We start from the raw sequence: 13,525 nt of genomic DNA, 5'->3' as shown, positions 1-13,525 counted from the left end.
TGCTCTCAGTGCAGGTCACGCAGTATCGTATCTAGAAGGCTCTCAGGTTCAAGAGGGCACAACTGTCTCACCATTCTCTGGTTGTTGAATCTGCCCTCAAACAAGTTAGGATCTCCAGGACTCATGTCTGCTCCCTCAGGTAGAGAGACTTGGGCACTAGACTTGTTTGGGAGGAAGACATTTTGGGCCTCGATGCTTATTGCCTACATCCAGTCCTACCCGCTCTACATGAACCTTTACGTGAAATCTTTGCTATGCAGTATACTTAGTCTTGCGGACTCTCTCAGAAGCAGGCTGCAGAGCTTCACCAATTGACCAGTAAGCAGCTGGAGTGCAGGAAGTATCTGGCCAGGGGCACTTAGGATTCTTTTGATATTTTGTCCAGACTCTCCGCCATGGGTGTGGGGATGCATAGACTTCATGGCTGCATGTCTCTGACCTAGAACCAGTGGTTTAGTTGAGGATGGTGGACATGATTTGCCGAGGAGACAAGGTGGAGGAGGTTGCTGACCTCATAAAGATACATATTGATACCATCTAGACCCTGTCTTGGCAGCCTCCAGCTGCAGCCTCCTCTTCTAGGAGGTTTTAGACGGGGCCTATGCTGTGACCCTACTGCTCTCAAAGGCGTAGGTTTTTGTCACCACCTCACTCCGCCCAGAACCCCCAGGCCCAGAGTTCTCAGTCTCACCAGTCCCCAACCTTAGAAAAGCTGACTCCCTAGTTGAAGCAAGGGATGAGCTCTTGACTGTATCCAGGAGAGCTTAGCTGCACTCCAAGTAACCATCCCGTACGGCTGAATATTTTCAGTCACAGGTGACTCCTTCTAACCTCCAACTGGTGAGTTCTTCAGTTAGGCTGTCTCAGTTATGCCCTGCATTGTTGTCAAAGAACACCAAATTGTCCACTGAGGGCATCGTTCATCAGCGCTCGGCATAAGCAGGTACTTGTAGAGGAAATCTCTGCCCTTCTGCAGACCAATGCGGTCAAACCCATGTCACCAGGGGAAGAAGGGAAGAAAACAAGAGGATTTTGTCCCATTTTAGACCTAAGGGCCCTGAACAAATTCCTCTTCAAAGAAAGGTTCAGAATGATTTCTCTGGGCACCCTTCTCCCTATGATTCAGGAAAAAGATTGCCTTTGCTCTCTGGACTTAAAGAATGCCTATACCCATATTTTGATACTTCCCAGTCACAGGAAGTATCTTAGATTCTGAATAGGGAAACACCACTACCAGTATCGTGTTCTGCTATTTGGCCTCTGGTCAGTTCCCAGGGTATTCACCAAGTGTCTATTGGTAGTTGCAGCATATTTGCACAGACTTGGAGTATATGTGTTTTCCCTATCTGGATGATTGACTGGTGAAGAGCACATCGCAGGAGGGAGCAACAAAGTCAGTGCGCCTAACTATTCAGATGTTGGAATTACTAGGGTTCACGATAAACTACCCCAAGTCCCACATTCTCCTGGTTTAGCATTTGGAGTACTTAAGAGCCCTGCTCGATACATTGCAGGCTCTTGACTTTTTTTAATGACAAGTGACAATGGAGGCCTTGACAACATTCGCCTTGCAGGTTCAGAGTAGCAAGCAGGTCCCATCTCAGCAAATGTTAAGATTAATGGACCGCATGGCCTCAACAGTGCATGTCATTCTGCATTTGAGAGAGGCCCAGTGGACCTTAACTTCCCAGTGGTCTTAGGCAGCTGGGAATCCAAAGGATGTAATTCAGATTCCTCCAAAGTTGATTCATGGCCTTCTCTGGTGGACAATTTGAACGAATTTGACCGTGGGACTACCGTTCCAAATTCTTCCACGTCAGAAAGTGTTAACAACAACCAACTTGGGAGAGGGAGCTTGTGGGGATGGGCTTCATACCCAAGGACTTGGTCTGCTCAGGAAACTTACTAAGGGCTTTCAGAGATCGTCTACAGAACCAAATTATTCTCATTCAAATGGACAACCAGGTTGCAATGTTCTATGTGAACGAGTGGGGTATGGGATCCTACTTCTTGTGTCAGGAGGCATTGGGCCCTCCTTCACGGAATGGGCCTCCAAGCCATGTACCTAGCAGGAAGACAGCTGCCTGGTGGACAGACTGAGCAGGGTTTTGCAACCTTACGAGTGGTCTCTCAATATAGACATATCCCGCAAGATCTTCCAAGAGTGGATCTTTTTGCCTTTCATCTCAATAACACAGTTCTGTTCCAGGCTTAGATCACACAGCAGACTCGCGATGTATACCTTTCTCCTACTTTTGGGGGAGGATCTTCTGGTATGCATATCCTCCAACATCTGTCATAGCTAAAACTTTGCTGAAACTCAAGTGGGATCAGGGAATGATGATCCTAATCACCCCTTATTGGCCAAGGCAGATCTGGTCTCTTTCACTGCTCTACATGTATTGTATCGGTTTAAATATATTTGTTATATTTTAATATATACTTTAGTTAATAGGTCTCTTTGCATTTTTCCTTTTAAATAGGAGGCATTTCATTTTGGTGGGTTTCCTATCCAGACTAGATTTTGTATTTGGGTTTAACTAGTGCCTCAACTGAAAGTAATGGAAGAAAACATACTACAAAATACTCCTTCCTGGATACACTGAGGAACTTGTTGAATATTGAGGTATTCAGCATCCATTGGCACCCACAGAGCTGGCTCCTATGGTGCTAGTGATATGAGGTGTCCCTGGACAAAAAGATCTTTCAGCTTTGTAAGTCCAGTTTTACCTAGGTCTTTCCTCAATTGTTTCATATACCCTGAGGACTAAGGTTAGGACACTAAATCGGGCGGGGACATTATTCAAAAATACCATCTTGGAAGTCCAGCGCAGATGCATTCCACATATTTGCAAAGGTGGAAAGAAGAGAAAACGAGAGCCAGCATGGTTAAAAGGTGAAGTAAAAGAGGCTATTACAACCAAAAGATTGTCCTTCAAAGAATAGAAAAAGGACCCAAATGAAGAAAATAAGAAGCAACATAAGCACTGGCAAGTCAGATGCAAAGCATTAATAAAGAAGGCTAAAAGACATTATGAAGAAAAACTTGCTGCAGAGGCAAGAACTCACAGTAACAACTTTTTCAGGTACATCTTAAGCAGAAAGCCTGTAAGGGAATACGTAGGACCATTAGATCACAAAGGAGCAAAAGGGGTGCTCAGGAAAGACAAGGCCATGGCGAAGAAACGGAATGAATTCTTTGCTTCTGTTTTTACAGAAAAAGATGTAAGTCATCTGCCTGTACCAGAAATGGTTTTCAATGATGATGATGCAGAGGAACTGAAAGAAATCTCGGTGAACCTGGAAGATGCACTGAGCCAAAGTGACAAATTAAAGAGTAGTAAATCACCTGGACTGGATGGCATACATCCAAGGGTACTCAAAGAACTCAAGCATGAAATTGCTGATCTGCTGTTAATAGTATGTAACCTGTCACTAAAATTGTCTGTAGTACCTGAAAATGGAGGGTGGCCAACATGATTCTGATTTTTAAAAAGGGTTCCAGGGGTGATGAGGGAAATTACAGACCAGTAAGCCCAATGTCAGTGTCAGGCAAAATAGTGATTCAAGAAAGGAGATGCATGGAAGAAACAGAACTTGGAAAACACGTGGCAAAGCAAATCGAAATGTGAACCAAAGACCTCAAACGAGGTCACAACGGCGCAACCAGCAGTGGTAAATATTTCTGATCGACAATTAACATCGGATGAGTTAAAAGTGCTTAGCAGAGGTTTATCGTTCATCCCTACGGGGTTTCATGATCCATTTTTGTTCAGGATGGACATTGAAAAATTAATTTGCAAAATAAATTTGAAAACTGTTTGAAACTGTTTTTTGCCTCAGGAGATCAGGAGCTGAGTAAGGATAGATCTATAATAAGTGAGCTCTCTAAATGGACACCAACGGGTAATTTAGACGCGGTATTATCTACATTTAAAGCATGTATATTAAAGGGTGTGGAGGAGGCGGAGTCTCATCTTCCAAAACGTAAATTAAATTTAAGCAAAGAAGAACATTGGTCTTTACAAAGTTTGCTACAAGATCCTAGTATAACTATACGGAGAGCCGATAAAGGGGGGAGCTGTCGTTGTACAGAACACAACGGACTACATGAGGGAAATTAAACGACAACTATCAGACAGGAACACATATCTAGAACTGAGTGAGGATCCTTCAGACATGGTTCAGGAACACATTTTTGAACTGACTAACAAAGGTAGAAAATTAGGTTTTTTGACCAAAAAAGAATACACATTTTTGAATTTTAAGGGTTTTAAAGTTCCCATTTTTTATACCTTGCCCAAGATTCATAAGAACATGTGTAATCCACTGGGCTGACCTATTGTGTCGGCCAGAGGATCCTTATTGGAACGCTCAGCACAATTCATTGATAAAATCTTGCAACCTTACATGTTGGCCATCAAATCTTTTGTACAAGATAGCTCACATTTCTTGCGACTGTTGCAATCCTTGCAGGGTCAGCTTAACCCCAATATGATATTGGTGACTTTGGATGTTTGCGCCCTCTACACATCTATTCCGCAAATGGAAGCATTACAGGTCCTGGAGCAACTTTTAGATTTGAGACCATGGCTCCATTTGATACCTACGGATTTTCTTCTGGAATTGATACAGATCACTCTATCAGAAAATTATTTCATATGTGACCACAAGTATTACTTTCAAAGGATGGGTGTTTCCATGGGAGCGGCTTGTTCTCCTACGATCGCTAATTTGTTCATGGAAGCCTTTGAGACAAAATTGATCTAAACATTGGATCTTTTCAGACATGCGGCATGCTGGTTTCGCCACATCAATGATATTTTCATGATGGGGGGGGGGGGGAACAGACCCCTAGTTACTACAGTTCGTCAATGAATTAAACGAATGCCACAAAACTATTAAATTTGAATCTAAATACAGCACCATAGGTATTGCCTTTTTAGACCTCTCTTTGAATTGAAAGCAGAATAAATGATATTACACCAGGTGCCCTGCCCCAGCATCAGATGTTGTGTCCATCAAGTATGTCTCGTGTTATAATACTATGAGGCTTATTTTCAAAGCACCTAGACTTACAAAGCTGCATATAAACCTGTGTAACTTTGTACGTCTAAGTGCTTTGAAAATGAGCTCCTATGTCTATTTTATGGTTCTTTAGGTTTTTGAATATTCTCTTTTCTCTTGCATGTGCTATTTATCTCTTATTTTAGTGTAGCAATTTTAAGCGACATCTTTTTATTTGCTATAGCTACCTAATTCATGTCTCTTCCAAACCCCCTTTTAATATCCTTCCCACTGAACCCTTCCCCTTCCCCTACTCCAGCTCTCCTGTATTCTTCCCTCTCCTCATTCCTTCCATTCTTTCTGCTTCCTGCTCATTGTTCTCCTTCCAATGTCACTACCTCCACTGCACCTTTCTCTGTGTAGCTCCCCCATACATTCTTCTGTTACATTTACCGTACATCCTCCTCTGTCTCTTTCCCCTCATGCCACTGGAACGTGATAACATAAATCGTCTTGTCAGCCCATTGCTCTGTCCATTATTCAGTATCTTTTCCATTTTCCCCTTATGATCCAGCTGACAAATTATACCTAGATAGGAATTCAGTCCAGTTGGTCTTTCCTATGAAGAGAGGCTGAGAAGGCTAGGGCTTTTCAGCTTGGAGAAGAGACGGCTGAGGGGAGATATGATAGAAGTGTATAAAATAATGAGTGGAATGGATCGGGCGGATGTGAAGCGACTGTTCACGCTATCCAAAAATACTAGGACTAGAGGGCATGAGTTGAAGCTACAGTGTGGTAAATTTAAAACGAATCGGAGAAAATTTTTCTTCACCCAACGTGTAATTAGACTCTGGAATTCGTTGCCGGAGAACGTGGTACGGGCGGTTAGCTTGACGGAGTTTAAAAAGGGGTTAGATAGATTCCTAAAGGACAAGTCCATAGACCGCTATTAAATGGACTTGGAAAAATTCCGCATTTTTAGGTATAACTTGTCTGGAATGTTTTTACGTTTGGGGAGCGTGCCAGGTGCCCTTGACCTGGATTGGCCACTGTCGGTGACAGGATGCTGGGCTAGATGGACCTTTGGTCTTTCCCAGTATGGCACTACTTATGTACTTATGTACTTATGTAATTGCTTGAGGCAAATTAAATTTCTAGTTTCAACCTGTCTCAGTCCTGGGAGATTCCACATTACTGTTCCCACAGATGCCGACAGATGTACCACAGTTCTCAATTTTATCCAACGTGTGTGATTTTTCCATTTTTTAGTCATCAATTGCTATTTGTCTTCTGGGAATCATGCCATAATGTCCAGAGACGGCAATCACCCGTCTTAATCAGAGCTCATCCTTTCACCTGATCTGCATCCTCCTTGTCTTTTCTAACATTGTATTACCACTTTTTCTTATTTAGATGACTTATGCAAAATTGGACTCCCCTAGTATTTTGTTTAAACTTGCCACAGAACTTCATTCACTGTGGGTATTGCCTTTTTAACCAGCACCATTCAATTATTTTTGGCCTCCTATATCTGTTCCCTTTAGTTACTATCCATGTTGGTAAGCTTCTCTATTTTGCAACAGCAAGCTGAATCATCTAGATACCATTTAGAAATAAGCTTGTGGGTGTTAGCTTGGCCTTTTTCCCATCATTCACCCATTCTTTACGTGTTTAGTTGATTCATACTGCTGCCTTGTTACATTGTAAAAATGAACCCAACATAGAAGAAATCACTTTTTTCCTTTTCTCAAATAAGATTTTCAGGGATCTAAATGAGCAATTGCTGGTTTTATTGATTTCTTTACAAATATATTTTTATTCATCAACTAGGCAAATGGTGGCCCGAAGTCTGCTGGACCTGCTGAAGGAAGTCAGCGATGATGAGAGAGATTGTATTGCTGTTCTGGAACGAGTTAACAGACTGGCAGATGATACAGGTTTGTGTGTTGTTGTATAATTCACTGAGCTGTATGGTTTCAGGGCAAATAAATTTACATTTCTGCCTTTATAGATTTTTAAGGTTTTTTTTTTAGAATTACTTATTGTAGATGGTTGTTTTAGAAATTGTATTTTTAAAATCAGCCTTGGGGGTGCACTTGGGGAAGTTTGGCTTCTAATGCTGCTGCATTTCTGTAGTGGTATCAGATACTAGTACTACTGTTGTATCAGCAGGTCAAACTTTAATATAAATAAGGGCCTATTAAAAAAAATTGGATATAGTTTTCAAAATTCCAAGCCTCCTATGATAATTTTAAACATCAGTGATCATTTACAGTAACATAATACAGTGATTTGTACAGCGTTGGCTCTTTCTGCCACTCTGTTCCTCAGGGCAACCAGCTGAGCTTCCTTTGGTACTGGGTCCTCTCTTCTGAAGACATCTACGAACTGCCCTACCTTGTCAACCCTTCAGGGCAAAGCCATAGACTTTTCTCATAAAGGAAAATATTTTGCTATTTTTCTGTTTAAAATGGCACTGAAATTATTCATGCTTTTATATGCATAATGGTCGATACTGGTTTTGGAATGTTACTGTGCGCCACACTTCATTCATGTGACTTTCCAAATGGGATACAATTTTAAATAGTTTTCAGATGGATATTTTTTCTCTGTCTAAATTGTTTGAACTATAAATACTGTAAAATTAGTCTTTATTATTAAACTGAGATTTGTGAGCTAGTCTGTGTCTTTGTAGCAGTGCTGTCTGCAGGAGCTGGTCAAAGGCTCTGTGGATTAGACTTTCAGTGATCAAGTCCTTGACTGCTTTGTGTTCCAAGACATCAGTGAGAAAGTCTGTTGAGATGCAGAATATCTATGTGCAAGCCTATGGTTTTCCTGAAGTGCTTTGTGTGATAGTGCAGGAAATAAAAATATCTATCTCCTAATCATCTGGTCGAGCAGGGCTAGGATGTGTTAGAATTCATATAGCTCAGCCCGTAAGAAAGGGAGGAGAACGTTTGGGCTAAAGGGAAGCCAAGAAGGGAGTACATCATAGGAGACATTATTGAAAGGATAAGCCCACCTCGAGCCTGGAGTTGGCGGTGGTGGAGAAGGGTACTGAGAGGAGGGATTTGTCCTGTGAGTGGAGGTTACGGGTAGGAGCGTAAGGGGAGATGAGGGTAGAGAGGTAATGAGGGGCTGCAGATTGAGTGTATTTGTAGGTTAGTAGGAGAAGCTTGAACTGTATGTGATACCTGATCGGAAGCCAGTGAAGTGATTTGAGGAGAGGGGTGATATTAGCATATCGGTCTAGGCGGAAGATAAGACGCGCAGCAGAGTTATGAACAGGTTGAAGGGGGGAATAGATGGTTAAGTGGGAGGCCAGTGAGGAAGTAGGTTGCAGTAGTCAAGGCGAGAGGTAATGAGAGAGTGGATGAGAGTACGGGTGGTGTGCTCAGAGAGGAAAGGGCAAATTTTGCTGCTGATACAGAGAAAGAAGCGACAGGTCTTGGCTGTCTGCTGGATATGCGCAGAGAAGGAGAGGGAGGAGTCGAAGATGACTCTGAGGTTGCGGGCAGATGAGACGGGGAGGATGAGGGTGTTATTGACTGAAATAGAGAGTGGAGGGAGAGGAGAAGTGGGTTTGGGTGGAAAGACAATGAGTTCGGTCTTGGCCATGTTCAGTTTCAGGTGGCGGTTGGACATCCAGGCAGCAATGTCGGATAAGCAGGCCGATACTTTGGCCTGGGTTTCCGCAGTGATGTCAGGTGTGGAGAGATAAAGCTGGGTGTCGTCAGCATAAAGATGATATTGGAAACCATGAGATGAGATCAGCGAGCCCAGGGAAGAGGTGTAGATTGAGAAAAGAAGGGGTCCAAGGACAGATCCCTGAGGAACTTCAACAGAGAGTGGGATGGGGGTGGAGGAAGATCTATGAGAATGTACTTTGAAGGTACGGTGGGAGAGATAAGAGGAGAACCAGGAGAGGACAGAGCCCTGGAATCCAAATGAGGATAGTGCGGCAAGGAGTAGATTATGATTGACAGTGTCAAAAGCGGCAGATAGGTTGAGGAGGATGAGGATGGAGTAGTGACCTTTCGATTTTGCAAGGAACAGGTCATTACAGACTTTAGTGAGTGCCGTTTCTGTCGAGTGTAGAGGGCGAAAACCAGATTGCAGCGGATCGAGGATGGCATGAGAGGAGAGAAAATCAAGGCAGCGGCTGTGAACGGCGCGTTCAAGTATCTTGGAGAGGAAGGGTAGGAGGGAGATGGGGCGGTAGCTGGAAGGACAGGTAGGGTCTAGTGATGGTTTTTTAAGGAGTGGTATGACTAAAGCATGCTTGAAGGTGTCAGGGACAGTTGCAGTGGAGAGAGAGAGGTTGAGGATATGACAGGTGGGGGGGGTGACTAGGAGAGATGGTGTTTAGTAAGTTGGTGGGGATGGGATCGGAGGAACAGGTGGTGCATTTCGAGGAGGAAAGAAGGTGGGCGGTTTCCTCCTCAGTGATATCAGGAAAAGAGGAGAAGGAGGCCTGGGTTGGTTGGTTGAGGGAGTGGGTTAAAGGGTGAAGAGGAGGAGGTGGCTTGATAGTGAATTCGAGATTGATCTTCTGCACCTTGTCGCGGAAGTAGTCAGCCAGTGATTGAGGAGAGAGTGAGGGGGGTGGGTGGGAGCGGAGGGCACTTTGAGGAGGGAGTTGAGGGTGGCAAAGAGATGACGAGGGTTGGAGCCGAGAGAATTAGTCAATTGGGTGTAATAGTCCTGTTTGGCAAGGAATAGGGAGGACTGGAAGGAGGATAGCATGAATTTGTAATGAATGAAGTCGTTATGGGTGCGAGATTTCCTCCAGAGGCATTCAGCAGATCGGGCGCAGGAGCGAAGGTATCAGATGCAAGGTGTCAGCCAGGGCTGGGGATTAGTACACCTTGTGAGACGAGAGATGGATGGTGCAAGGGTGTCCACAGCAGAGGAGAGAGTGGCGTTGTAAGTAGAGACAGCCTTGTGGACAGACTCGGAGGACATGATGGAAGGGAGGAGATTAGAGATACTAGAGGATACGGTGGGAAGGTCGACAGCCTGGAGATTCCTGGAAGTAGTGGTTAGTGTTGGGCGGGACTGAGGGGGAGGGTGATGAAGAGTGAAGGTGATCAGGTGATGATCGGAGAGAGGAAGAGCTGAGGCGCAGAATTTGGAGGGTGAGCAGGTAGAGGAGAGGATGAGGTCAAGACAATGGCCAGTTTGGTGAGTAGGGTTGGTGGAGCTCAGCTGGAGGTTGAAGGAGGATGTCAGAGTGAGGCACTGAGAAGCGTAAGAGTCGGATGGGTTGTCAGCGTGTATGTTAAAGTCTCCAAGAATGAGGGGCGGCGATGAGGGTTCAAGAAAAACGGAGAGCCAGGCATCGAATTCGGCAAGGAAGGAAGAGAGGGACTTATCAGGGGGGCGGTAAATGGCTGCAACTCTGAGTGGCAGCGGGTAGAATAGACGGATGGAGTGAACTTCAAAGGATGAGAAGCAGTGAGATTGCGGTAGGAGGAGGGGTTGAAAATTACAGGAGGGCGAAAGTAGAAACCTGACGCCGCCTCCGCGGCCAACTGGGCGGGGAGTGTGGGAGAAAAGATAACCTCCATGGCATAGGGCCGCGACTGAGGCAGAGTTGTCAGGGGTGAGCCAGGTTTCAGTTAGGGTGAGCAGTTGAAGGGGAGATGAAGAGATCATGGGTGAAGGAAAGTTTGTTGCAGACCGAGCGGGCATTCCACAGGTCACACGAGAAGGGGAGAGAAGAGGGGGGGAGGGGAATAGAGGTGAGATTGGAGACATCTCGGAATCATTTGCATGGATAGGATGAGGACAGGTGTGGAGGACCAGGATTGGGATTAATGTCCCCAGCAGGGAGAAGGAGTAAGAGAGTACAGAGAAGAGTAGGAGAGGTACGAAGGCGAGATGTACTCAGATAGAAAGGAGATGGATGAATAGAAGGAAGGAAATGTTTAAGGTTGAGAGCTGAGAGGAAAAAAGAGATGGTGAGATGACGAATACAGATGGTGGAAATTGTGTTCCTGCAGTGTACAGTGGTTTAAGATGGAGAAACAAATTAGGAAGGGACAGTGCCAAGAAGAAAAAGTGTACTGGAGCCATAAGTAGTAACTGGGAGAAAAATAGATGTAAAGAGAAAAATGCCCGGCGCGCAGCACCTAGAGCGGAGGCCCTGAGTGGATCAGAGTGGACCTGGGAGTCACCCCGGAGAAGGCTGTAAAGGATATGCAGATGAGCTGCAAGTCCTCCACAGAGCTGGTCACCTCTCAGCTGAGGAAGGCTTACCAGGGGTTAGGCCGAAGCCAGCATTCCTCCCCCTGAGGGTCGCCTGATCCTAGCCAAAAAGCATCTGGAAACCCTGGGCACTGGAGCGAGGGTCCTGGGAAGATTGGGGTGGACCTGGGAGTCACCCCAGATACAGCTGTGAGGAAATGCAGAAGGGCTGCAAGTCCTCCACAGCACCTGGTGGGAGCGCTGGGCACCTAGAGCGGAGGCCCTGAGTGGATCGGAGTGGACCTGGGAGTCACCCCGGAGACAGTACTTCTGGCTCCATTCTGGCTCCATTTATTTATCAGATTTGATGTACTGCTCTTCATATTACAGAGCCACAGCAGTTTACAAGGCTGCTCAATTATCAAATAAGTCAAATAAATTAATAACAATCTAAAAACAAATATATAGCCAGAGAAAACATAAAGATAGGACAAAATAATACATAAATGAAAGTGTCCACACCAAATTCCTCAAAGCCAGTGTGGAAGAAGCAGCATTCAGCATTGAAGACCCTGCAATGTGTTCAGATGTTTTCTCCCCAGAGGCAGAGGACTACTCTCTCAAGCTTGCCTCTGGAATTTTAGGACCAGAATTTGTTTTTCCTGAAGAAAACTTGAGAAAATGCTTTGAAGAATTAAAAAAAAAAAATTTTGTAGACATGCCAGAGCACCATCTATAAATTAGTAGGTGAGCAACTGCTGTGAATGCAGATAAACTTAGTAGCTGTTAGGAATCTCCAAACGTGGTCCTTTGGCCTAATAGTGGGAAGTACAAACAATAGATGTCTTTATGTTGGAATAATAGTAAAAGGCTTCTACTACGCTATTGCAGACTGTTGTCTGACACTTTTAGCTTAGACTGGGAGATGGGGTTCTTTTATGCTTGTTCCCCCATTCCACTTATATCTAGGACTCTGCAGAAAATAGAACAAGACAAAACCTTAATTCTTATAGCTCAATTTTGACCTTGCGAAATGTGGCTTCCACATAAATATCATCTATTGGTCAAGACACTGATTCATCTAACAGAATCCTTTTCTCCAAATGTTGTGTTTGAGGAAAGCTGGACACATTTATCTGTTGTCTTCAGAAATCTCCTCAGAACTTGCTTCAATATTTATTCCACCCTTCATCAACTGGTCTAGGTACATCTTCAGGAAAGGTGAATCTGAATGTCATATCTGCTTACTGTGTGTCAATTTTAGGAAACACTGTTCTGCTTCATCCTTTAAGAGTCCAAATTCATAACGTGGTAATGGCAGTTGAAACCACCATTTAAGAGATCAACTGTTCCACAGGACCATAACATGATTCTAGTTCAGCTCATGAAACTAAGCTTTGAGCCCATGAAATCATCAGTGCTAAAATACCAGACCTGGGAAGTGTTTTTCTTAATAGTAGCAGTTTTGCTCCAAAAAGAAAGGAGCTTCAAGTGTTTATCTATCTGAAATTCTTTCTCAATGGGGTAGTCCCTCAAACACTCCTAAGACGAGGCTCAACAAATCCTGGGGGCCAAGCTGCAACCCGTCATCCAGGATTTTGTCTTCATGAATGTTCCTTTTTCAAAGCTGCCTAAGAAATAATGTGTTTCCTTTTCCTCACTAATTCGTCTCTCTGGTAAGCTTGAGCCATGCGGTGCAGAAAATTCAAGAAGTCTTGCAGTTTCAAGTCTCATGAGACTTGACACCATAAATTCAACCCTAATTTTCTTTACTGTTTCTTGAGGCAGCTCTGCAAATAGCAAGATAAAGGTGATAGTTGGCAGGCTTCTAAGCCCATTCATTGTCTGGGAGTGACAGAGTGAGAGATCAAGAGACTGGGTTAAGGTTGGGAGGAAAGAGGGTGTGAGAAAGAGAGACTTGCACGACTACATGGGAAGATTTGAGAGAAGCTGGAGCATGTATGAGAGCTGGGTGCTTAGAAATGTGGATTCAACAATAGGATGATATTGATAGAGGGGAATGTGTTTACAGGATGGATGATTCCTTGGTTCTTAGGAGGGTTAAAGGTAGGATTATAGAGTGGGGTGAGTTAGTGGGCCTGCCACAAAGCTTTGGAGGGGGGGGGGGGGCTCTGGAATTGAAGGTATAGTGGTGGGTAAGACTTGTTTTGTTGAAAGATATAATATGTCAAATTATTCCAGGTGATTTGTTTGCACTGTGCAAATACATTATGACACTAGGGTTTGTGTTAAGATTATTATTAATAAAAGTAAAAATAAATAAAATTATGAAAAACAAAAAATGAAAAGAAGGCGAAAAAGATGGCTG

At 44.0% G+C, this 13,525-nt stretch overlaps 1 protein-coding gene across 4 annotated transcripts in view; it reads left to right on the top strand.

Moving 5' to 3' along the window:
• Positions 1–13,525, top strand: part of PPP4R1 (protein phosphatase 4 regulatory subunit 1) — a 309,323-nt gene that overhangs the window by 68,927 nt on the left and 226,871 nt on the right. For all 4 annotated transcript variants that reach the window (XM_030213410.1, XM_030213404.1, XM_030213420.1 and 1 more), the window contains one exon: positions 6,838–6,944. In XM_030213410.1, the coding sequence (XP_030069270.1) occupies positions 6,838–6,944 (107 nt within the window). The remainder of the gene's footprint in view (positions 1–6,837; positions 6,945–13,525) is intronic.

Source organism: Microcaecilia unicolor, chromosome 1 (assembly GCF_901765095.1).
Source record: "Microcaecilia unicolor chromosome 1, aMicUni1.1, whole genome shotgun sequence".
NCBI classification, from domain to species: domain Eukaryota; kingdom Metazoa; phylum Chordata; class Amphibia; order Gymnophiona; family Siphonopidae; genus Microcaecilia; species Microcaecilia unicolor.
Note: the sequence above shows the minus strand (reverse complement) of the source record. Positions and strands in the feature narration are given on the sequence as shown.